Raw genomic sequence first — 23225 nt, 5'->3', positions numbered from 1 at the left:
ACAATACATTTTTCCATTGGGTCTTGGGTGTATGGGTATCACTTTGCAGGTTATGTTTTCACCCCATCTGTTTGTTTGCTCGTGCGCAGGGTATATCAAAAAGTTGTGGATGGATTTAAATGAAGTTTGGTGTGTGACAAGGACGAATTGATTAGATTTTGGTGATTATCCGGATCCAGATATGAGAATTTTATAAGTGATTCTTCACCATTGAGTGAAGGAGCTAAAAACGATTTAAAGCAGGATATCTCAAAAAATTGTGGACGGATTCAGATGAAATTTTGTCAACAGGTTGGATGTGTGACAAGGACGAATTTATTAGATTTTGGTGAAAATCCGAATCCGGATACTAGAAATTTTAGATTTTTCAATGATTCTTCACCATCGAGTGATTGGGCCTAAAAACGATATAGAGCACGATGTTTCAAAAAGTCGTGGACAGGTTGTGTCCAAACTTGGTGGAGGAGTTGGTTTGGTGACGTGAATAAGCCGGTTAAATTATTTGCAGGTCCGAATCCAGATCAGGCCTATCAGTGGGATACAAAACCGAAACTAATCAGCCTGGCAGAGGTATGAGCTCTACCGAGTGCCCTTCTCGTTGAGTCTTTGTATGAAGTGCATGTGTACAAATCATCATTTTATTGTCCCCCATCGCACCGCAGAGCGAAAGGGGGACTATGGTTTTACCCTCCGTCCGTGCGTGCTTCCGTCCGTGTGTGCGTACGTGCACTGCAATATCTTTATAAAAGTAAGCGAAGGACCGAATTCTAATTTGGTGTGTGGGTGCAACTAGGCATATGGAAGACCCCTATTGAAAATTAGGTCGCCACGTCAAAATCCAAGATGGCTGTCACCATATCTAAACCTTGTGAGCGCGATATCTTGAAAAGTAAATGTCTGAACCTTGTGAGCGGAATATCTTGAAAAATAAATGAACGACTAACTTCTAATCCGGTGTGTGGGTGTATCGAGGCATAAGGAAGAACGCTATTGAAAATTGGGTCGCCACGTCAAAATCCAAGATGGCCGCCTTGCGTCTTCCACTTTGTCAACTCACATCACTTCACCGATGGGGGACCTAGGTGTAACGCTTGTTGTAAATAAATGACAGTCTGGACAGTTCTTGTATTTAAAAAATCTGTCACCTGCCTTTTTTGGTTGGTGGTCTGTGCTGATATTTTATGGAGGGAGACCTCTCCCCAGGTTTTATTCATAGTGCAATACATGTTGGCTTTAAGGTTGGTCATTTATTTATGATCATGTTCTTAGATTATCGTTTTTGACTAATTTGCCATTGCTTAGCAATATTCACCATACAGGGACATTTTCTTTCTTTCAATAATTTATTGCCTCAATGTTTAATTTGCCAACACCAGTTTGTTCATCTCCATTCTCCTTCCCTTTCCTGGTTGCAGGGAACTTCTCTTAAACCACAACCTCCTCAGAGTACTGCCCTTTGAGCTGGGCAAGCTTTTTCAACTGCATAAGCTTGGCTTGAAAGGTGTGCTACATCTACCTATCTATCTATGATGGAGTTATGTTGTATGTACTGTTGTGGCAAAAAATATTGCCACCATTGCACTTTTTTCAAATAATGCACCATTTCTTCCAGAAAATTGTTGAAATTAAAAAATATTTTGGTATCCACATGTGTATTTCTTTGGATTGCAGTGGAACAAAACAAAAAAAAGCTGAAATTACTAAATCTTAGCTTATTCCACACAGAAATCCTAAAATGGCCTGGACAATATTATTGGCACCTTTTAGAACTTTTTTTGTTTGTTTTTGTTTTTTTGTACACAAGATCGAGGCTCGTGAAAGAGCTAACATTAATCACACAAAAAGTCAAACCGACACATAAAACACAAAATAAGGGGAGCGGTAGACAAGATGGAGAGAGAGGGGAAGGACACAAACACAACATTTGAGAGCAGGGACATCGAGAGAACTGTGGGAGGGAGAGGGCTTGGGTGGAGGTGGGAGAGGTATAAAACACATCAACACTGCAAGGACTTCCAGGAAAGAAGTTGGAATTTCGAAAAAAGTGTACCTGGGGTGAATTAGTGGGGGTAGAAAATATCAAGGTTTTGGATGGGGGTAGATAAGAGATGGTGGTGAACAGCCGTTTTAAAGACCTGGAGGGAGGAGTGGGATTGAAGGGAGTGGGGGAGTTTGTTCCAGAGGTGGGAGAAAAGGGGAATGAAAGAGTGAAGGTGAGCAGAGAGCCTAGATTTTGGCAGTTTAACCATAAGAGGGTTGCTGGCAGATCTTGTGCGACCTACAGGAATATTTGGGGGACAGAGCACAGAGAGAGCTGGGGGAACAAGGCCGGAGAGGAGTCGGTAGAAGACAGAAAGACCACCAACCTGCCTGCGGTGAGTGAGTGAAAGGCCCTCGGAGTTAGCTTCATCGCAGGAGATTCCAATGATTCTGAAAGCTTTGGCCTCAACAGCGTGAAGCCGAGCTAGGTGTGAGGCAGGAACAGCGGCCCAGAGTATTCGGCCAGGGACCAGGACAGCGGCCCAGGCCGCAGGAACAGCGGCCCAGGAACAGTATTCCATTGAGCTGCGGATGAAAGCCTTGTATGTGGTGAGGAGCTCAGGTGTGCCAAGGAAGGACTTCGCACGACAGAGGATGCCCAGTCGGCGACTGGCTTTGGAGGCCAGCTTGGAAATGTGGTTTTCCGAAGAAAGATAATGGCAGATAGTGAGACCCAAAAGCTTGAGCGACAGAACTTCTTGGAGAGGATTGTTGAGAAAGTAGATGGGAGGGTTTTCCAGTCGGTCTTTTCGGAGAGACATCGTAAGAGTGTGAGATTTGTCAGGATTGAAAGACATGTTCCACCTGTTTGACCAGTCTGTGATTTTGTCCAGGTCTGCAGAGAGTGAGGAGGCTGCAGGCTGCCGATCTGAGGGATGAGGAATGGAGCGGCAGAGAGTGGAGTCATCAGCAAAGAGATAGAGAGGATTTTCCAGAGAGTCGGAGAGATCATTGATGAAGACCAGAAAAAGCACAGGGCCCAGAACACTACCTTGGGGAACTCCAGCCAGAACAGGAAGGGGCGATGAGAGAAATCCATTCAGGGCCACACGTTGACGACGACCAGAGAGGAAGTCCGCAAGCCAAGCGTGGAGATTTCCATGGATACCACAGGAGGAGAGTTTGGTGAGCAGAGCTGGGTGCCAGACCATATCGAAGGCACGTGATATGTCGAGGGAGACAGCTCTGATTTCCTGTTTGGCATTGAGGACCTCCATCCATTGTTGAGACAGCAGAAGCAACATGTCCAGAGTAGAATGACCTGGTCTGAATCCAAATTGATGATCGGAGATCAAGCCATTGGAGAAGAAGAAGAATTTGATATCCGAAACAATGATGTATTCCATGACTTTGCTGATAATTGGGAGCAGGCTGATTGGTCTGTAGTTGCAAGGATCTGTTTTTGCACCTTTTTTGTGTAAAGCGGTAATGTTTGCTGATTTCCAAGATGCTGGCAGATGACCTTGAGCAAACGAGAGGGTGAAAAGAACAGAGAGAGGGTGTGAAAGAGCGGCAGAGCAGGATTTTAGGACCCATGGACTGATGCCGTCTGTTCCAGTTGCAGAATCAGAGTCGAGGTTTGACAAAAACTTCTCCACCTTGTCAGGAGAGAAGGACACAGAGTCCAGGAGCAGTTGGGTTCGACTGGGTAAGGTGGGAACAGAAAGAGATCGGTTTGGGACACAAGATTTTGAGGCAAACACAGAGTTGAGACATTCGGCTTTGTCACGTGCAGTGTTAACTGTGTAGCCATTTGAGGTGAGGGAGGGGATGGAGGGGGAACAAACACCAGAAACGGATTTGACCAGATGCCACCAGGATGTAGAGGAAGGAGACAGGTTTGAGAGTTCATTCTTGAGTGTGGAGAGATACACTTGTTCTGAGCTTGTTGGAAGGAACTGAGATGTCCTTCAGTTCGATTTGCCTTCCAAGAGGCAAAGGCAAGTTGTTTCAGGGCAACTGCATCACCACAAGATTCGGTGTACCATGGGACGGGAGGAAGGGTATGACAACTGAAGACGAGATGGGATAAATCTGTGCATGAGAGAGAGCAGTTTGCTTTGGAAGAATTCCCAGGAAGAATTGATGTCAGATGCAGTAGAGATGGGAGACCAGTCCAGATGATTGATGGCTGCTTGCAGCCCGTGCCAGTCAACCTTCCCTAAAGTCAAACATGGAGGAGGTTCAATGATATTTGGGGTTGCTCTGCTGCCTCTGGCACTGGGTGCCTTGAATGTGTGCATGGCATCATGAAATCAGGAGAATTACCAAAGCATTTTGGAGCATACAATGTTCAACCCAGTGTCAGAAAGCTGGGTCTCTGTTGAAGGTCATGGGTCTCGCAGCAGGACAATGACCCCAAACACACTCCAAAAATCACCCAGGGATGGTTCAATACAAAACGCTGGACTGTTCTGAAGTGGCCAGCCCAGATCTAAATCCCATTGAACACCTGTGGGGCGATCTGAAAACAGCAGTTGGGAGAAGGCACCCTGCAAATCTGGGAGAACTGGATCAGTTTGCACAAGAAGAGTGGGCCAAACTGCCAGTAGAATGGTGTAGGAAGCTCATTCATGGCTATAGGAAGTGCTTGACTGCAGTTATTTTGTGCAAAGGCTGTGTTACCAAATATTAACTCTAGGGCCGTGGTTCTTAACCTGGGTTCGACCGAACCCCAGGGATTCAGTGAGCCAGTCTCAGGGGTTCGGCGGAGGTCCTCCGAAACGCATTGCAATTTGTTTTTTTTTTTTTTTTAGTTTTGTATCAATTTTGAATCTATGTGTAATTACGCTTATTATTAATATTATTATTATTTTGATATGTATGTTACGATCGAATGGAAATGTTATTTGTAATTGTATTCCCATCCAATTCATGGTTTCTCTGGTCTGTGTTTCAGATAAGTTGTTTCACACTGACTGTAGGAAGTTGAATCAATGAGCAACTTGCGAATTATTCTGTTGATGGTGCTTAATTGCTAACTTACTTTCTGGATTTTGGACTTTGCAGGTGTTCGGAAATTCCAGTGAATAGCCTCGATTAGCTTGCCGTGTGCCGTGCGTCATTGGTCGCGCCTTAATTTGGAGTTACTGATTAATTGAAAAGTAAGTTGGACATGTTTGTGGATATGCAGGGTGGGTTCAGAGTTATATTAAAGTCAAAAGTGGATGGTGATTATAAAATATGTTTGAATTACTCAGAAAATTAGGTGGAGGTGATATAACTCCTTTTGTCGCAATTCAAAACTAACAATTCGCAGTTTTCTATGTAATATTATAATGGGATTTGAGGTGACATAGAGTTGAGTAGATAATAAATCCCGTCATCGTAACTATAAGTTGTTTTCTTCGTTAAAATTTCTCAGTTTTCAGAGGGGTACTGATTATATTTAAGCATGTTCCTTTTTTATTTTTTGTCATATAATTATTTGCCCGAACTCAATTAAGATCAGTTTGTTACTTTTTTTTTTTGCAGTATGTCGAGCAAAAAAAGGAAGTGGTCGGAGGATTACGTGCGGTACGGGTTCACGTGTTTGACGGAACTGGACGGAAGTCAGCGTCCTCAATGCATGCTTTGCAATGTCAAGTTGAGCAACTCCTGCCTAGAACCTGCAAAACTACGGGAACACTTCAAAAAAAACTGCACGGCGAGGGGCAGTACAAAGACGCAACGCTGAATGAATTCAAATTGAAGAGAGTCCGATTCGACGCAAGTGCTACATTGCCCACTCTCGGCTTCGTTCCAATTGACAAACCGATCCTCACCGCGTCGTATGAAGTTGCGTACATGATCGCAAAGCAGGGCAAACCGCACACCGTTGGCGAGACACTCATCAAACCGGCCGCGTTGAAGATGGCCAACATCATGCTGGGAAAAGCTGCTGAAAACAAGTTGTCTCTCGTTCCACTCTCAATTGACACCATCAAATGCAGAATCGGCGACATGAGCGACGACATCCTCGCCCAAGTAGTTGCAGATTTAGTCGCGAGCCCGACGAAATTCAGCCTTCAACTCGACGAGACCACAAACGTTTTGAATTTGAGCCAGCTCATCTTATTTGTGCGTTATGTCAAAGGAGACGAGATCAAGGAAGACTTTCTGTTCTGCAAGCCTCTCACAACAACGACGAAGGCAGCTGACGTGAAGAAGCTTGTGGACGAATTCTTCAGAGGCAACGGCCTCTCGTGGAACATGGTGTCTGCAGTTTGCTCGGACAGAGCTCCAGCCATGCTGGGATGCAACTCCGGTTTTGGAGCGCTGGTGAAGGCCGATGCACCACACATCATCGTCACGCACTGCGTCCTGCACAGACACGCGCTGGCATCAAAAACCCTGCCTCCAAAACTGGCCAATGTTCTCAAAATCGTCGTTGAAACTGTGAATTACGTGCGAAGCCGTGCTCTGAATCATCGCATCTTCAAAGAGCTGTGCAATGAAATTGGCTCTGAATTCGAAGTCCTTCTCTACCACTCTAACGTTCGATGGTTATCACGAGGGAAGGTAGTGAGCCGTGTTTTTGCCATGCGTGTAGAATTAGCCCTGTTTTTGCGAGAACACCAGCATTGCCATGCAACGCACTTCTAAGAGTCAGAGTTCATCCTCGCCTTGGCGTACTTGGCTGACATCTTCGACGCACTCAATCATCTCAATTGCCAGATGCAGGGCGGTGGAGTGAATGTCATCGAATCTGCAGAAAAGCTGAGCGCTTTCCGAAAGAGGTTACCGTTGTGGAGGCAGCGAACAGAGAACGACAACTTCGCGAACTTTTCGCTCCTGGACGAGTGCGTGAGTGGGATCGAAGATGAGTCTGAAGTTGGAGGCACTGCTGTACCGGGGAAGCTGAAGCAAGCGATTGCCACGCACTTGGATGAGCTGGGAAAGTCATTCAACGGCTACTTCCCCGACCAAGAGCACAACCCAGCATGGGTGCGGCAGCCATTTACTTTCGACGTTGCAACGGCAGATGTCAACGACGAATACCTCGACGACCTCATCGAACTTCAGCAAAGCCAGACTCAACAACTCTTCGGCACAACAACGCTCTCAACGTTTTGGTGCCGCCAAATGGAAGGGTAACCTCACATCGCTAAAATTGCCCTTGAGATCCTCACGCCGTTCGTTACAACGTATCTCTGCGAGCATGCGTTTTCAAAACTGGTGGACATTAAAACAAAGAAAAGGAGCAGGCTTGCATGCGAAAATGATTTGAGGGTGGCCCTTGCCAAAACAAAACCACGCATTTCCCAGATCGCCTCCCGAAAAGAAGAACAGAAAACGCATTAAGATGCAATTCTTCTTAATTTTTTGGTCAAATTTGAGGGGTTCCGCGAGTGTTCGGTGGGTTTCGTTCGGGTTCGGCGCCTTTAAAAAGGTTAAGAACCACTGGTCTCGGGTGTCAATAATTTTGTCAATACCATCTCTTTTTATTTTCCGATTTTAAATGATATATTAAGTTCTGAACCAAAAACAAAGGTTCTGTAATATTGACAGTGAAAAATATTTTTGGAGACCAAATACTTTTTGTCAATTTCAACTTGTATTTTGAGAAAATTGTGAGTTATTTGAAGAAAAAAAAAGTGCAAAGGTGCCACGACTGTATATGAGTATCAGCTACTACGTCAGGAGGATTTGACCTCGGAAGCCAAAACCTTCAGGGACGAATGAGGGCACCCTGAAGTCGTGGTTGTGCAAGTTTCGTTTGATTCCATCACGTTTTGAAGAATTTATTTTTCGCCCATCTTGGCATTTTCTTATTTTTGGTGGGATTGGGGTGGGGGCAGAGGGGAGATGCAATTCTAAGTATCCGAGCTATATAGTCACGACGTATTAATTTTGCACATAGGCAGTATGCATGTTTTTGCTTTATGTACGTAAGCTGGGTGGTAATATTTTTGGTAGCGATTGAGATGGCGATCTGTTGCCTATACACCTTATGGCGTCTACTCTGCTCTGATATTTACAATGAAAACACTCATGAGTCATGATTTTTTCCTTGGTCCTGGGAACAACCAACTATGTACAGTGATGCCTTTGGTTTACGTCAGTATTGACTTTTTCCATAAGTTCTATCATCTTTGCCACCTCCTTAGCTTTTGACATCATATGTATTGGGACACAGTTTCCTTGTAGTGTTACCAACTGATGTAGAAAACTGTTCATGTTTATAAAAACAAAAAAGAACTGCTTGTTCATGTCAAGCAATCAGGTGTGTTACGGATTCGTCACTTCCGTTGTTGTGGTTTTCATCCACTGTAAACATTTTTGATTCCATGTACTATTATTGTTGTCGTTTAAGGGAAGTAGGAATTACTATTTTCAAAATGTAAAAAAAGTTAATGTTTTAAATGAAACCGGAACCGGACGACGACGAAGAGGAGGAGAAGGCGGAGCGAGTGAGTCGGACAAGAATCCTAGCTGCTTTGAGGTCTGGAGCGAACGTTGGCGAACGAGAGTCACGAGTTAACTTTAGGGCTTCCCGGGAAAGGGATTCCTGCGACAGTTTTTATCACTGTGACAGATCAACCTGCGTGTCAGGTTTTGCAGTTGATTCCGAGGAGAATCATCGTAGTGCCGTTACGCCTCGAGAACGGGCCATCGGCCATTTTGACTCGCGCGCTTTGCGCTTCGCTCAAGGTTTTTCACTTCGCTTCAAACCATTTTCACCGCATTCAGACGTTAATCTGGTGTGTGTGTGTGTGTGTGTGTGTGTGTGTGTGTGTGTGTGTGTGTGTGTGTGTGTGTGTGTGTGTGTGTGTGTGTGTGTGTGTGTGTGTGTGTGTGTGTGTGTGTGTGTGTGCGTGCGTGCGTGCGTGCGCGCGCGCGCGCAACGTGGCTTTTGAGTTGGAAATCTGCGGTTCGCCGAGTGGGAGCCGTGGAACGTCCATACCCGAGGGTGTGATTTCCCAGTCTCCTTGAGGGTGCCTTTACGCAGCTTTGGCAGCGGGACTGTGACTGTCATCCAAATGGGATTCTGGTCTCGATACGACCTCGTACGGACGATCACTGGAGTGGATCGACTTTGGCTTGATGCCGGAATACGACTTTGGCTTGATGCGGGAATAGAGACATTGGGAATGTGCCTCTTTTCGCTCACTTGGAGCACAGTGAGTTTTATTGTACGAATCTGATGGTACCATCATAGGAAATATATATTGGTTGTACAATTGATTACTATTGTTGTTGTACTGTTATTCTTGTGTGATTTGAATACAATACTTGTTTGTTGGTAACAATTGGAGTGGTTTCACCATTGATCTTTGACATACAGAATAACACATCTTTCTGCCGTGACTCCTCTCGGGGCTCGGAGGTACACCGTGACCAGGGGGTTTGGGGAGGAGCACGTAACAGGTGAATGGATTGTTTGCCTGTCGCTATATTTGCTTCTTCAAAACATGAAGGCAGCTTCGCATTTGCCATCTCAAACCAATTGGCCTAAACTTGAGTGGTAACCTGATCCTCCCTTAAACTCATTTTGGTGTAGAATTATTTGTCATTCTAAATGTCAATTGTTTTGTTCCGGTTGGAAATTACAACTTGTTCAGCGTGTCTTACTTTGTACATTCTGTTGAACAAAGTACCCAGATGATTGCAGCACCACCAGGCTCGTCCCAGAAAGAAGAAAGTGGAGTGGGGAAGGCTATTTGGGAGAGGCCGTGAGCCTGGATAAAAGATTGAGACTGAGATTAGGAGATTGATTGAAGTTGGGGCAGTGATGTGAAGGAAAGCAAAGATAACTATGATGCAGCATTCAGGAAGATTTACCATTAAAATGGGAAAGATTTTGATGCATGTAATACAAACGTACAAATAGGGTATTGATGGCACTAATTGGAGAAAACAGCAGGAAAGGCATCAGGTGTGTGAAAATTGGACCTTGATGGCTTATGGTATGAAAAGGGCAGATAGGATCTGAGATAAATGACATGACCAATGAGATCAAACGATCACGTAGACCCATTGTATGTTGCATTCCTAAAGCTCTCATTTCATAGCCCATGAATCACCAAGTTGTTAAATTGTCGTTTTCAGGAAACCCCCTTCCTCAAGAGATCTTGGGACTATACCATGAGCACGATGGCACTCGTAAGCTGCTCACATTTATGCTGGACAACCTTGCAGGTTGGTTTGTGCTGCCTCTTGCAATGCCTGGCACTGCTCCAGATTGCAATACAAATAACATATAATGTTTTTTGTGGTTATGTCAGGTAATATTCTTGAGGATGCCCCTATGAAAGTCAAATACCATTTTTTTCCTTGTCAATATGCCGACAAGTTTGACTTCTCCCCATGTCTCTATGGGTATGTGTTTCACTTTCTGAAGTTTTGTACTGTTAATTATCTCATTCATTCAATTATCTGGGATGGCAGAATTGCTTACGCACATTCACACACTCGCCTCTCAGCCACTCGCCTCCTAAAGGTACGTACACTCGCCTCTAAGCTGTCTATCCTGGGTTTGAATCCGGGCCCGGCTATAAACTGTCATCCCGGTATTCCACAGGTGGGGTGATTAATCAATGTGTGTGCTGTCCTTCGGGTGGACGTAAAACTGGTGTCCTGTCTGCCAGCATTATTTGGTGGATGTTAAAGATCCCACGGTGCCCTTCATGAAGAAAATACGAGCTGTTGCTGGTATCCTGGCCAGATTCCAAAATCCTGACAAAACTACTTGGTTGAATGGTCAGGCCTGGTCAGCCAGTTCATGAAAAACTTGGGCCAAGCTTCCCCTGGCCAATCCTACAAGAACGTGGGAATAGTTGATTGGATGGATTACTGGTTATATTGGTTCCTGTTGATTGCTTTGCCCATTTTAAGGAAGTTATTGCCACATGCCATCCCATTGGACTACAGAAAATGCATCTTTTCCTTATAGTTAAACAGAAACCAGTAATCCATATCCTTTATTTATTTTAAGTATTTTTGGAAATGATTGAAAAATGAGACTGAATGAACAATACATTTTTGAGGCATAAAGTTATGTGTGGTGGTGTCATCGCTCTCAACTGCATGCTTTATACATTTTTTCCTATTTGCGTGATACTCATCGTCTTTGTTTGCCGTGTCTGGTTGTCTCAAGCAGTGCAACCAGAACAGCCACCATCTCGGCCGTGGATTCCACTTGCTAATCCCGATCGTTCACAAACCACTGGTGAGGCCACTGACCTGAATGAAATAAACCTGTTGTGATTATTTGGTGCACCCATTTGCTTTCATCAATAGGATGGTTGATGAATGAGGTTAAAGTCAAACAGTGGATAAATGAATGACAACTGGGGGGCAGCATTTTTGTACGCAAAATGTATTTTTAATACAAAGTCCCGGCTTGTGGAAGAGCTAAAATGACAATTGGCGCCAGCTTTCCCAAGTTGGGGAGTGTGGGATGGGGGGATGCATGGACATAAGGAGGATTAATAACAACAACGAGTAACAATGGCACGTAGAGCAGCAGGATGGGAAATAATCAGCAGGTTTGTTGGAGATTGTGTATGTTCAAGTGTGAGGGCATGAAGTAGTGATGGGCAGCACATTTGAAAAACTGGTGGGAGCAGACGAAACAACAAATACAGGGAGACAATTACATGATCGGGGGAATAAGGGGGACTAATTAATACAGGTGGGCGACCAGCCCAAACTTTAGAAGGGTGAGGGGGTATGGGTTTCTTGTGGAATGCATGTGACCTGGTATGGCTAAGAGAGGGCAGAGGTAGGAGAGGGTAGGGGGAGCAAAGACCAGATGTAAGCTTTTATAAAATGAAAAGTCCATCAACTTGCCATCTTGGAGAGCAACAGTCCCTCGGAATCCTCCTCCTGTCTTGAAATTCTGAAGGTGTGGAAGGCCTTGTTTTGACTACTTCAAGAGCAAGGTGGGAAGCAGGAGCACCAGCCCAGAGTGGGGAGTTATACTCCACAGAGCTTCATATGAAAGCCTTTTGCACCATGATCTCACTGCGGCTCAGGAATGCCTACAGAGAATACCCAGACAGCGACTAGCCTGATGTCGTTTTGGTGACATGCTCCTCCCACGAAAGTTTATGGCAGATTGTGAGCCTGAAAAGTTGCACGAAACTGCATCTATTCCAGTGGCTGTCCAGAAAAGTGGATTTAATCGTTTGTTTGCTGATCATATTAGCTGCTGAGAAACCATCTCGACTCTCCAACATATAATACAAGTTCTGAGAAAAGAGGTTCGAAAGTTCAAGTTACCATTTGGAATCCCATTGAATTCTTGAATGAAGATCAATATCGGCTTCATACATTTTGCTGAAAACTGCCAACAACACCAAAGGCGCACTGATCTTGAAAGATGGCGTTGGTGCATTTAATTCAATTTGGCCCTGAATGTGGCTCGTCTGGTTTACTTCTCAGAAGCTCAGATATATGAAGAATTATTACTCCCGCTAGGGAGTAATGCATTTGTGTGTGTGTGTGTATGTGTGTTCGTGTGTGTGTTCGTGTGTTCGTGAACAAGATATCTGGAAAAGTTCTGAACGGATTTGGATGAAAGTTGGTGGGATGATTGATTGCCCTTGGGAAAAGGAAGAATTGATTAATTTTTGGTGAAGCTCAGGATATTATTCCGGATCGAGGAATTTTCTTGGGAATTTTTTTTCTGTATTCCTTTAAAAACCATTTTCTCTGCAATAATTGGACCGATTGAGAGCAAATTTTCACCATAGGAGGGACTCGGTCTGTAGAATATTTTGATGGTAATTATGACGTCACCGGTCACGTGGTTCGGCCGCCATATTGTTTTGAGTGAAAAACACTAAAATCCAATTTTCTCCAAAACGCCTGAACAGATCGAGGCCAAACTTTTCAGGCAGAATCGCATACCCATGACAAACAAAAAAGTCAGTGAGCATGACATCATGCATCACATGGTTTCAGAGTTATGACATTTTAAAGCACAAACCTTTAAAACCTAGCTCCTCCCTCATTTGTGATCCAATCGAGGGGAAATTTCACAGATCCGTTCAGCATATCAGTCTACTAAAATGTCCTTTTGGAATTTGCGATAGGTCACGTGGGTTGGCAGATATCGTTAATTAAACGCAAATAATAAAAACATTTATATCTCTTGAACCACTTCATTGATCGACGTGAAACTTCATACTGTAGTAGAAGTCATGAAGAGTAACAAGTGTGAAAAATTTGAAGCTGATTGGATGTACGGTCTGGAAGCTAGAAGTTGTTATTGCGTGAAGAAGAAGTCTTCGACTGTGGACGATTAATTATTTATCACATGTACAGACTTGCAGGCATCGTTTGACACAATCTCCCGGGTTAATTTGAACCTCAAATAAAATTATAATTCCAGATTTGTCAATGGCTGAGGTATATTAACAAACAAATAAACAGATTTGGCAAAATTCCGACTTTAAAAAAAAATATCGCATATTCACCCAGGGTTGTGAGAGGCTTAAGAAGAAGAAACCTCGCATGGGCTTCCCAGACCAAATAAATAATTCTGGCTCTGCGATTATCAGGTTTATTACTCCCGCCAGGGAGTAATGCATTCGATCGTGTTCGTATGTTCGTGTGTTTGTGAACAAGATGTCTGGAAAAGTTCTGAACGGATTTGGATGAAAGTTGGTGGGATGATTGCCCTTGGGATAAGGAAGAATTGATTAGTTTTTGGTGAAGCTCAGGATATTATTCTGGATCCAGGAAAAAAAAATTGGAATTTTTTTTCCTGTTTTACTGCATTAAAGCTTTTATTCTTATTCTTAAATGATGTTTTTCTCCTCTCATTCTGAGATATATCAAAATAAATTCTCTGACAGTTAGGGCCTACTTTCTTTTTCATTTCTTGTTTTGGGGAGAGGGGATGTTAAACAAAACGTATTATTCCAACTTGACCCACGGCGGGAGTATGTGCTCTACTGAGTGGCGTTCTAGTTTTCTTTTTTTTTCAAAGAAAATTTTTTTTCACTAAAGTTTCACTTTAAATTAATCAGTGATTGCTGGATAGCCTAATATATGTCACTGTCGAGCTGTGATAAAACGAGACGTGATAGTAAATTGGTGTCCCTTTCCCTGCAATATGAAATGCTGGTATTGTCCCTGTTCTCATTCCAGCCGTCTTTACTGTCATGAGCTACAACGTTTTGTGCGATAAGTACGCAACACGGCAGTTGTACGGGTACTGCCCATCATGGGCTCTCAGCTGGGAATACCGGAAAAAAGGCATCATGCAGGAGATCCTACATTGTAGCGCAGATATCATCAGCCTGCAGGCATGTGGCTTTGGATACGCAAGATTTAATCTGTGTTTTGTGTTTTTACTTTTAACATGGTGATTTAAGGGATATTTTTGGACTATTGATAGTTTTGTCTGGTTAATGGGCCATTTTCTGCTCAACTGAAAAGTTTTGCCTCAAATAAAAATACAAATGGCTTTTGTGGCACCGGGCCCGGCTAGATTGTGGTTCATGAGACCTAAGTAGTGGTTGAGTTGTCTAAAACATTAAGAATAAGGTCGAAGGATCTCATTCCTGCAAAATCATGAAATGCTCAAAGGAACATGGTAGTTTTTGCATTCATTACCTCCGCCACCAAAGGTGGATGGAGGTTGTTTTCACCTGTCTGTTTGACTGTGAACAAAATATCTCAAAAAGGTGTGGATAGATTCGGACGAAATTTGGCAGAGAGGTAGCATATGTGACAAGGACGAAATGATTAGATTTTGGTGAAGATCCGGATTTGGATCCGGCGAGTAGAATTTTTTAGTGATTCTTCACCATTGAGAGATGGGGCTAAAAACTATGTATAGCAGGATATCTCAAAGTTGTGGATGGATTTGGACCAAACTTGGTGGAGAGGTTGTGTGTGTCACAAGGAAGAATTGGTTCAATTTTGGTGAATATCTGAATATGGATTCGGATACGAGAATTATTTAACTCTTAAGTAATTCGTCACCATTGATAGGATGAAAAGCGATATATAACATATTTATAAAAGTTATGAACGAGTTATGACTAAACTTGGGTGTTGAGTTGGTTAGGTGACAAGAACAAGCCAATTCGATTACGGTTCAGGTCAGAATCCAGATCCGGCTTATCAGTGGGATACAAAACATAAACTGTTCAGCCTGGCGGAGGTATGCGCACTACCGAGTGCCATTCTAGTTATTTTTGTTTTTGTTATCCCACACCCATCCCACACAATCCTTTATAAAACGTCACTTTTGTAGTGTGCATTAACAATGTTCCTCTTCTTAAAAATAAATATTTATAAACTTGGTTATGATCATTGTGATGCAATATTGCAAGATTGCTGATGAAAACAAAAATGGGAAGTATAAAATCATCTTTGCAAGTGACTACAATTATACTCTGGTTTACGTCAGGGATGTGTTCTTGGAAAGTGCGACGAATATCGAAACTACGTAAATCAAAGCAATTTTTCTCTTTAGCGGGGGATGCGTTCCTAATGTCGCCACTTCACCCATTATATTTTGCTTTTTATCTATTTTACCCTTCTTTTTTTAGTTAATGGCAGTTGTATTCAAATACACCAATAAATAAAACAATAATTATCAGACACATTTAAATAAAAATAAAGAACGTATTTTAGAGTTTGAATTTTTCTTACCTTCGGTACCTCTTCTGGAGTGGTCGAACCATCCGCAATGTACATTTTATAGATTGTACGCACCGTAGTCGGAGGTAAACTTAATAAACCGGCAAAGTCAACCGCATGTTCAGCAGCATCCATTCAATTAATAGCATCTAATATCACTTCTAAGGTAACTCTGTTACGCTGCCTCTTAGCCACTATACAGTACAGTATATTTATTTATGTGTGACACAAAGTAATTTGTGTAGAGGGTAGGTGGAGACAAAGGCTGAGATGATTGATACGAGAAACGGTGCTGACAGCATCTGTACTAAATATGGGTTGAGGTGACACAAATCAGGTAGTGGTATTAATAAAGTGATGTATTTTTGAAACGACATAAAAGGGGGGGGGGCGGCAGATGCAAGTTGTGGTATGACTTCCTGTACTATGTACTTTTACCATCAGCATTTCTAAGTTTTGGCACAAGGATACTTGTATGCATGCTGGAGGACGTTTTGAGAGCTGTCAGTTTATATACACTTGGTGGTTTGTGAGGGGGGCATTGTGGGAAATGTTGATGGTGAAAATTGACATTGGAATATAGATTAAGTGATCTGAATTTGAATTTTGATAGGGGCTATAACTATAACTATAACATATAGGGGCTATCTATATATGTATGCAAGGATAGAGTAATTTTGATGACCCCACCCTGCCACCTCCCTCCCAGCTTCTTTCATATTCGTCTCTGCATGCCCCTTCGGCTCTTTACCCACACTCGTATCCTCTCCAAACCTTTTATCTCTTATTTTTTCACACTGCTCCCAACTCCTGTACAACGTCTTTTCTTTGCTGTCCTCTATATTTGACTTCCTTTTCTCAGTTTTCTTTTTCTCTATTTTCCACCCTCCTCCACCAACCTTGCATACGTGATCTAGGTGGCCAACAAACCAAAAGCATTGTGGCATTGGAAAGTCTTGATAAACTCCACACTAAAACTTCCGTTTTGTAGAAATTCACTCACAAAAAGTAGCAAGTAGTTTCCTAGTTCTTGTGCAACAATATACTAACCTTTCCTCCTTCTGCCCCTTTTATGAGTGTAATTGTTGGTATCTGTTAGCCTTTCTTTTGGTATCAAAAATTAAAGAACAGTCCATTTCAAAGCTTGAATAATTGCATACTCTTCAGCCTGGTTCGTGTTATTACAGCATTGTTATTTAATTAATCAAATCCGTTAGAATTTTGACGTATTTAACAGATTCCAAAACTTGGTGCAGGTTGAGGAACAACTTCAATGTACCATTTGCAAATGGCTAAAACATTTTATTCTTTGTATTGCTTGAATTTATTACATCATTCTTTTCACCTTTAATGCCATGTATTTTTTTGCATGTGGTGTTTAATGATGTGGTTAAAATGAGGTAAACACTTTTTTTTAAACTAGAATGACCCTCGGTAGAGTGCATACCTATGCCAGGCCAAACAGTTAACCCTTTTGTATCACACTGATAGTTGAAGCGGCTTGTTCTTGTCACCTACCCAACTCATCCCAACCAAGTTTTGTCAAAATCCGTCCATAATCTTTTGAAATACCATGCTCTATATAGTTTATGGCCCCATCTCTCAACGATGAAGAATCACTTTTAAAAAAGTTAGAGTACAGGTATCCAGATCTGGATCTTCACTAAAATCTCATCATTTCATCCTTGTCACACATCCAAACTGTCCACCAAGTTTCGTCCGTATCCGTCCCCAACTCTTTGATATATTCTGCTGACAGACAGACAGACAGACAGACAGACAGAGGTGAAAACACAACCTCCATCCACCTTCGGTGGTGAAGGTAAGAAATGAATTTGCAAGGTGATCCAGGTTGATTTACCCTGAATAAAATAGCATCAGTATAGTTTTGGTGAAATATACTTGGATCACCCTGTATGTATGCTTAAAGGCCTGAAGGCCACTGTGGTGGAACATTGAGCGTTGATTAGAATGCTGTCATATTTTAGTCACTTGTGCATCATATTAATGTGCCCAGCCTATGGAAACTCGTTTGTAAATAAGTACATTCATGTAAAGGCATATTCACGACATGGGACAATCCATTGATTATGTGCATCTTTAAAATGGTGCGCTTGAAGAAATGTGCTTCACTGATTCTGTGATGTGGAAAGCATCTTTAAATGTATGTTATTGCTGCCAGACTTTTAAAGAGTTATTATGCAGGTGTTAAGAGAGTTGTGTGACTCTACTTGTACAGGAAGTGGAGACAGAACAATTCTACAATTTTTTCCTGCCCGAATTGAAAGTGAATGGCTACAATGGTATATTCAGCTCAAAATCCAGGGCGCGCACTATGATGGAGCATGAGCGGAAATATGTGGATGGCTGTGCCGTTTTCTTCAAAACGAACAGGTATCAATGGTCGTAGTGGTGGCTCTGTTCTTCCTCACGTGAAATATTGATGTCGTCGTATTTGACATGTATGATTTATCTCGTGCATTTGTTAGCTCGTTGGTTTTGCTACGTAAATGCTTTCCTTCATCCTGATAGACTGCACCTTTTGTCTCTGTTTATTTGCTTCTGCTGTCAGGTTCATGCTGGTGAAAGAACACCTGGTAGAGTTCAACCAACTAGCAATGGCCCACTCTGAGGGCTCGGAGGCTATGTTGAATCGGGTTATGACCAAGGACAATATTGGCGTTGCTGTTTTGCTTGAGGTCAAAGATATAAACTTCCTGCAGAATCAGGGTGAGCTAATCACACTCATTCTTGTGTTTCGTGCTTCTTTAGAAATTATGGACTTTGGTTTGTTCTGAAGTTTGTTTGATACTCTTTGGTTCATAGTTTTCAACTCAACCTTCATTCATTTTTGAATGGGGCAGACATTGACGTTGATTGATCATTAACGTTTGATCAGACAGGGAAATAATTTTGAGTATCTGGGGGGAACAGAGACTGGGGATGGTATGTCGGAGGCAGAAGTGTGAAGGAGGATTCATGTGGGTGTGAATGTGTGGAGGAGGGTGGAGGGAGTAATGGTAGACAGAAAGATATAAAGAAAATTGAAAGGGAATGTTTTGTGATGTCGTGTGTAACGCCGGCCTATCTTTACGGTCTGGAAGGATTTCGTTGAGCCACACATTGGTTACAAGAGTGGAGGAAGTCAGAAATCCACGAGTAGAGTTGGCCAGGGGTGACAAAGGCAAAGAGTGTGGAGAGCAAGGTGGGATGCCAGACTGTATTGAAAGCTCGGATATGCCTCAAGAGACGGACCTGATCTCGTCTGACATTGAGGGCCTCCATCCATTGTTGGGAGAGTAGGAGCACCATGACCAAGGTCGAGTGACCTGGTCTGAATCAGAATTGATGATCTGAGATGAGGTCTGTGGAGAAAAGGAAGGTTTTTATTTCAACTGTGATGATTGATCCCATAACCTTGCTGATGATTGGAAGTAAGCCGATACATCTGTAGTTGAGGGGATCCGTTTTTTCATCTTGTCATTGAGGATGTAATGCAGTGATGTTGGTGGATTTCTAAGCAGATGGAAGATGGCCTAGCACAAATGATAGGGTGAAAACGGCAGAAAGAGGATGTGCAAGAACAGCACAGCAGGTTTTTAGGACACATGAGCTGATTCCATCCGGTCAAGTTGCAGAATCAGTCACTGGTTGCCAGAAAGGTATCCACCTTCTCAGTTGCAAAACGCGCAGAGTCCATGAGCAGTTTGGTGTGACTGGGGAGGGTGGTTTCAGCGAGCGAGGGGTTGCGGACGCAATATTTGGAAGCAAACACAGAATTGAGTCATTCGGGCTTCTCATGATCGGAGTCGACTGTGGTGACATTTGAAGTGAGGGAAGGGATGGAAGGAGAGCATACCCAAAGATGGACTTAACAAGATGCCACCAAGTTTTAGAGGACAGAGAAAGTTGGTCTGTCATCATCTGAGAGAAAAATATAAATGAAGTTGCCACTCTTTGGAGGCTTGCATGATTACTGTATTTCGCCGTTTTTCCAGGGATAACATATGCATTGTTATCTCACCATTCTTTGCCAGGCTATTCGATCTTACTTTCCTTGCCGAGTAGGACTTCTCAATGTGGCCTTTCTTGCCACACACAAAACATTTTCTGAGAATTGGTGTGCTTTGTGAAAGGAAAGTTGAACCTCCCAGGCCAACCATTTACATTACCTCCTGTCTTCCTACACACAAAGTCACAGAGAGAGAAGAACATTGTGCATCACCTTCAGTGCTCCATGGTTGTGACAAACGATTTTCTTGATGAGGTTGTGACTGCCATTCAGCCCTTTGCTTCTTCGACTGGATCAAACAAATACGCCTATATTTCTGTCCACTATCAGGACGCTTTCCAGGAATGTCACCCTTGTATTGCTGATGCTATAGATGAGTTGTGCCCATCAATGTGTCGACATTATTACTGAACATGAACAACAAATTTGCAGAAATTTGAATATCTATTGGCAGCTTGCCATGGCAAGGCCATAACAAAACTGTTGAAATGTTGAACCTGTTAGTTGCGTGAGACAGCCTGGTTTTTTCAATAGTTTCTGTGTTTCTTTATTTCTTTGAGCTTCAATGTGTCTGTTCAGGCCACAACTTCTTTACCATTTGAGGTTTTATCAAATTTTCAACAAAGCTTTATGATGAGAATATGTAGACCACTAATTAATAGTGTCGTGAAAATCAAGTGCAGACACGACTTTACCTCTGGGTAGGCTTTAATATCATTTAGATCGATAATATCTCCTGTAACAATACATGCAACAATAGGCATTAAATCAGAGCATTTCAAGCACAGCAATGGTAGCTTCGATATAACAATGGTTCGCGCAGCGCAGCCTTTGGGGGCGTACATACCATTCAACTACTGGATAATGTCACAGTGAGTCCCGCATCTCCTATAACGTCAGCTTGAAATCACATATGACGATCCATACAGGAGAGCATCCTCTCAAATGCTTGATATGTGATAAAGGTTTCTTTCAAAAAGGCAATTTGAAATCACATATGAAGATCCACACAGGAGAGCTTAAATCTGAAATACTAGGACATGAAAAATTAGGTGAAGAGGATTTCGGAATTGAAGAAACCTGAATATGTACCAGTGATATTTGGAGCAACAGGGCCCCGAGGGCAGGGCACGCCCCGAGTGTCCCGGGTCTTATAGACGGCCCCCCTTTTCGTGGCGAGCATCCCTGGGTTCACCTTGGTATAATTTCACTACAAATAGATTTTACTTATTTCAGTTTTGTTTCAGCTGTTATTTTCATCAAGTTTAGTTTGAGTTCAAAGCAGATGTGTTTTACATTTTGAGAAGCTTTAGTTATAACTTGCATTGTTCAAGCAAGATGATTCTCTTATTCTCCACAGTTACTCAGGGCTGCTTTAGTGACTTTTTTAATTTAAGCCATCATTGACTTTTCTTTCCCGCCTCACTCCTTCCACCTCGTTGTGACAGGCATGCCTCTTGTAAATGGTCTTGAAGGCAGGCAAACGCTGCTGGTGGCAAACGCCCACATACATTGGGACCCAGAATTTTCGGACGTGAAACTCATCCAGACCATGATGTTTCTTTCCGAACTCAAGACCTTTGCAGAGGAGGCTTCGCGGAGTCTTTGCCGTGTGGCAGGACTGCAACATCCCATTGATTCAATCCACATACCTCTGGTGCTTTGTGCTGATCTTAACTCGCTGCCAGACTCAGGTATGTCACAAGTTATGGTGGTGGGGCTTCATGCGCAAATTGAGTGTCATGTTGTAACGACAGTCTGAGCTATCCGCTCTAATGTTTGTGCTTTTCACACGCTTATTCAAATTTCCTTTTGTAGGTGTGGTTGAGTACCTGAGTGCTGGTGGAGTGTCAGAAAACCACAAAGATCTTAAAGAGCTTGCGTACAACAAGTGTTTGACAAACTTCAACTGCAACGGCAAAGGCGCCCCCGGTGGTTTCATCACGCACCCTTTCAAATTAAACAGTGCCTATGAGAGTGACATTATGCCGTACACAAACTACACCTACGACTTTAAGGTATGCTAAAAAAATGTGCTCTGGTACTGCTATGAATGCCCTTGTATATGATTGAGATATTTTCCACCCTGACACACCTGAGTTGTGTAATATTGATTGCTTTGATGAACGAGTTAATATGGAATTGTTATACAGGTATCCCTCGCTTAATGAAGGGGTTACATACCTTTATAACCCTTTGCTATATGGGAACTCGTTTTCCATTAAGTTTTATGGGAAAATTGCACCTCGCTTCCTAACTGCAATTTTTTGGTCTAAAAGCAAATCCATATGCTTGGTATAACGATGGTTTTAGTTGCAAGTGACATAATATTATTATGTACCTAATAATAAAGACAGTAACACGATAATAACGTTAATTTATTTTAAAGACAGTAACACACTTACTGTTACGTGGTCCTCCCGGTAACTACCTGGTCTTGGTGACCCCCGGACCATGGGAGGACCCCGCCAGAAAGATATCTGATTTATACGCTTTCGGAGCGCACTCAATATGAAAGACACAATAATTCAAGTCGATAAGAAACCCCACACCAAGGATCCGGATTACTTAATAATATATTCTCCAATCCATCAACCATCAACAATCAATCACCAATATTACTAAGATGGCCATCTTATATATGTCCCCCCTTTCCCCACTCACGACCCCTCAATGGTCACTGTCCCTCACAATGTCTCTGGGCCCCTCCAGACCCAGGTGAAGGTCGGCTTCTCCGCACACGGGCGGTTGCACGAACCCCTGGCTGACGTGCTCCAAACGTGCACGTCGCGTACCGGGGACAGCTGCTGCAGCGCACACCTCCTTGCCAAGCAAAGCGGGCAAAGCAACGTGCGGCTTGCAAAGCACGCGAGGCCCAAGGTGCGACCCGTACGCGGCCTTGTAGACGTTGAGGTGAACTGTGCCGGACGCTTGGTTCCGTGCACGAACCCACGGCAACTTGACGTGTAACCGGTAATTACCCCGCACAGGTAACTCCTCTCGCCAGACGGGCTTTCAAACGCAGCGTTCCCCACGCTGCTCAATATCGACACCGCTCGCGTCGGAGCTGGGCGAGGAAGAAGAAGATCGCCCCCTCTCCCGGACCTCGTGTGTTTTCTCCTTCCGTTTCCGGTCTCCTTTTCCCCAGAAGGGCTCCTGACCCTTTAATCACAACAACCTTTAATCGAATAAACATTAATAAGCAATGACCTGAATAGTAATTCACATAAATTCACATAAATCCGTAACACTCCCCCCCTTCGAGAAAGAAAGAAAGTTTGAACCCAGCGAAAACTTTCTTTGCCGGCCAACTTTGATAAACAAACCAGATACTCACCCCCCCCCCCTCCCCCCAAATCATCAGTTCCCCCCGGGCACAATTATCACTTAAAAATAAAGCAACAAAATTTCACAAAACCCCTAGATTAATTCACTCTGGACCAAGCGTCAACCACTTCTAGTTTCTCTTGAATGGCGGTTAAGAGGTGGTGACCAAAGCCCCAAAGTTAAACCTCTCGATAGCACTTTTTCGGGAGGCCCAGCTGAGTATTCCCTACATGGACGCCTTAAGGAATGTGGAGTTCACGGT

The 23225-nt window shown here is 43.2% G+C and overlaps 1 protein-coding gene across 5 annotated transcripts in view; it reads left to right on the top strand.

Annotated features, from left to right (window-relative positions):
- Positions 1–23225, top strand: part of LOC137415472 (CCR4-NOT transcription complex subunit 6-like-B) — a 93698-nt gene that overhangs the window by 58396 nt on the left and 12077 nt on the right. For 3 of the 5 annotated variants that reach the window (XM_078775689.1, XM_078775686.1, XM_078775688.1), the window contains exons 4-11: positions 1416–1501; positions 10072–10161; positions 11120–11191; positions 14122–14279; positions 17864–18018; positions 18197–18354; positions 21085–21330; positions 21455–21654. In XM_078775689.1, coding sequence (XP_078631815.1) covers positions 1416–1501; positions 10072–10161; positions 11120–11191; positions 14122–14279; positions 17864–18018; positions 18197–18354; positions 21085–21330; positions 21455–21654 — 1165 coding nt within the window. The remainder of the gene's footprint in view (positions 1–1415; positions 1502–10071; positions 10162–11119; positions 11192–14121; positions 14280–17863; positions 18019–18196; positions 18355–21084; positions 21331–21454; positions 21655–23225) is intronic. The other 2 variants (XM_078775690.1, XM_078775687.1) reach the window with 1 other exon arrangement.

The sequence above is a fragment of the Myxine glutinosa genome, chromosome 4 (genome assembly GCF_964187855.1).
Source record: "Myxine glutinosa chromosome 4, kmMyxGlut1.1, whole genome shotgun sequence".
Classification (NCBI taxonomy): domain Eukaryota; kingdom Metazoa; phylum Chordata; class Myxini; order Myxiniformes; family Myxinidae; genus Myxine; species Myxine glutinosa.
The sequence above is the reverse complement of the archived record's forward strand: the minus strand, read 5'-3'. Positions and strand labels throughout refer to the sequence as shown.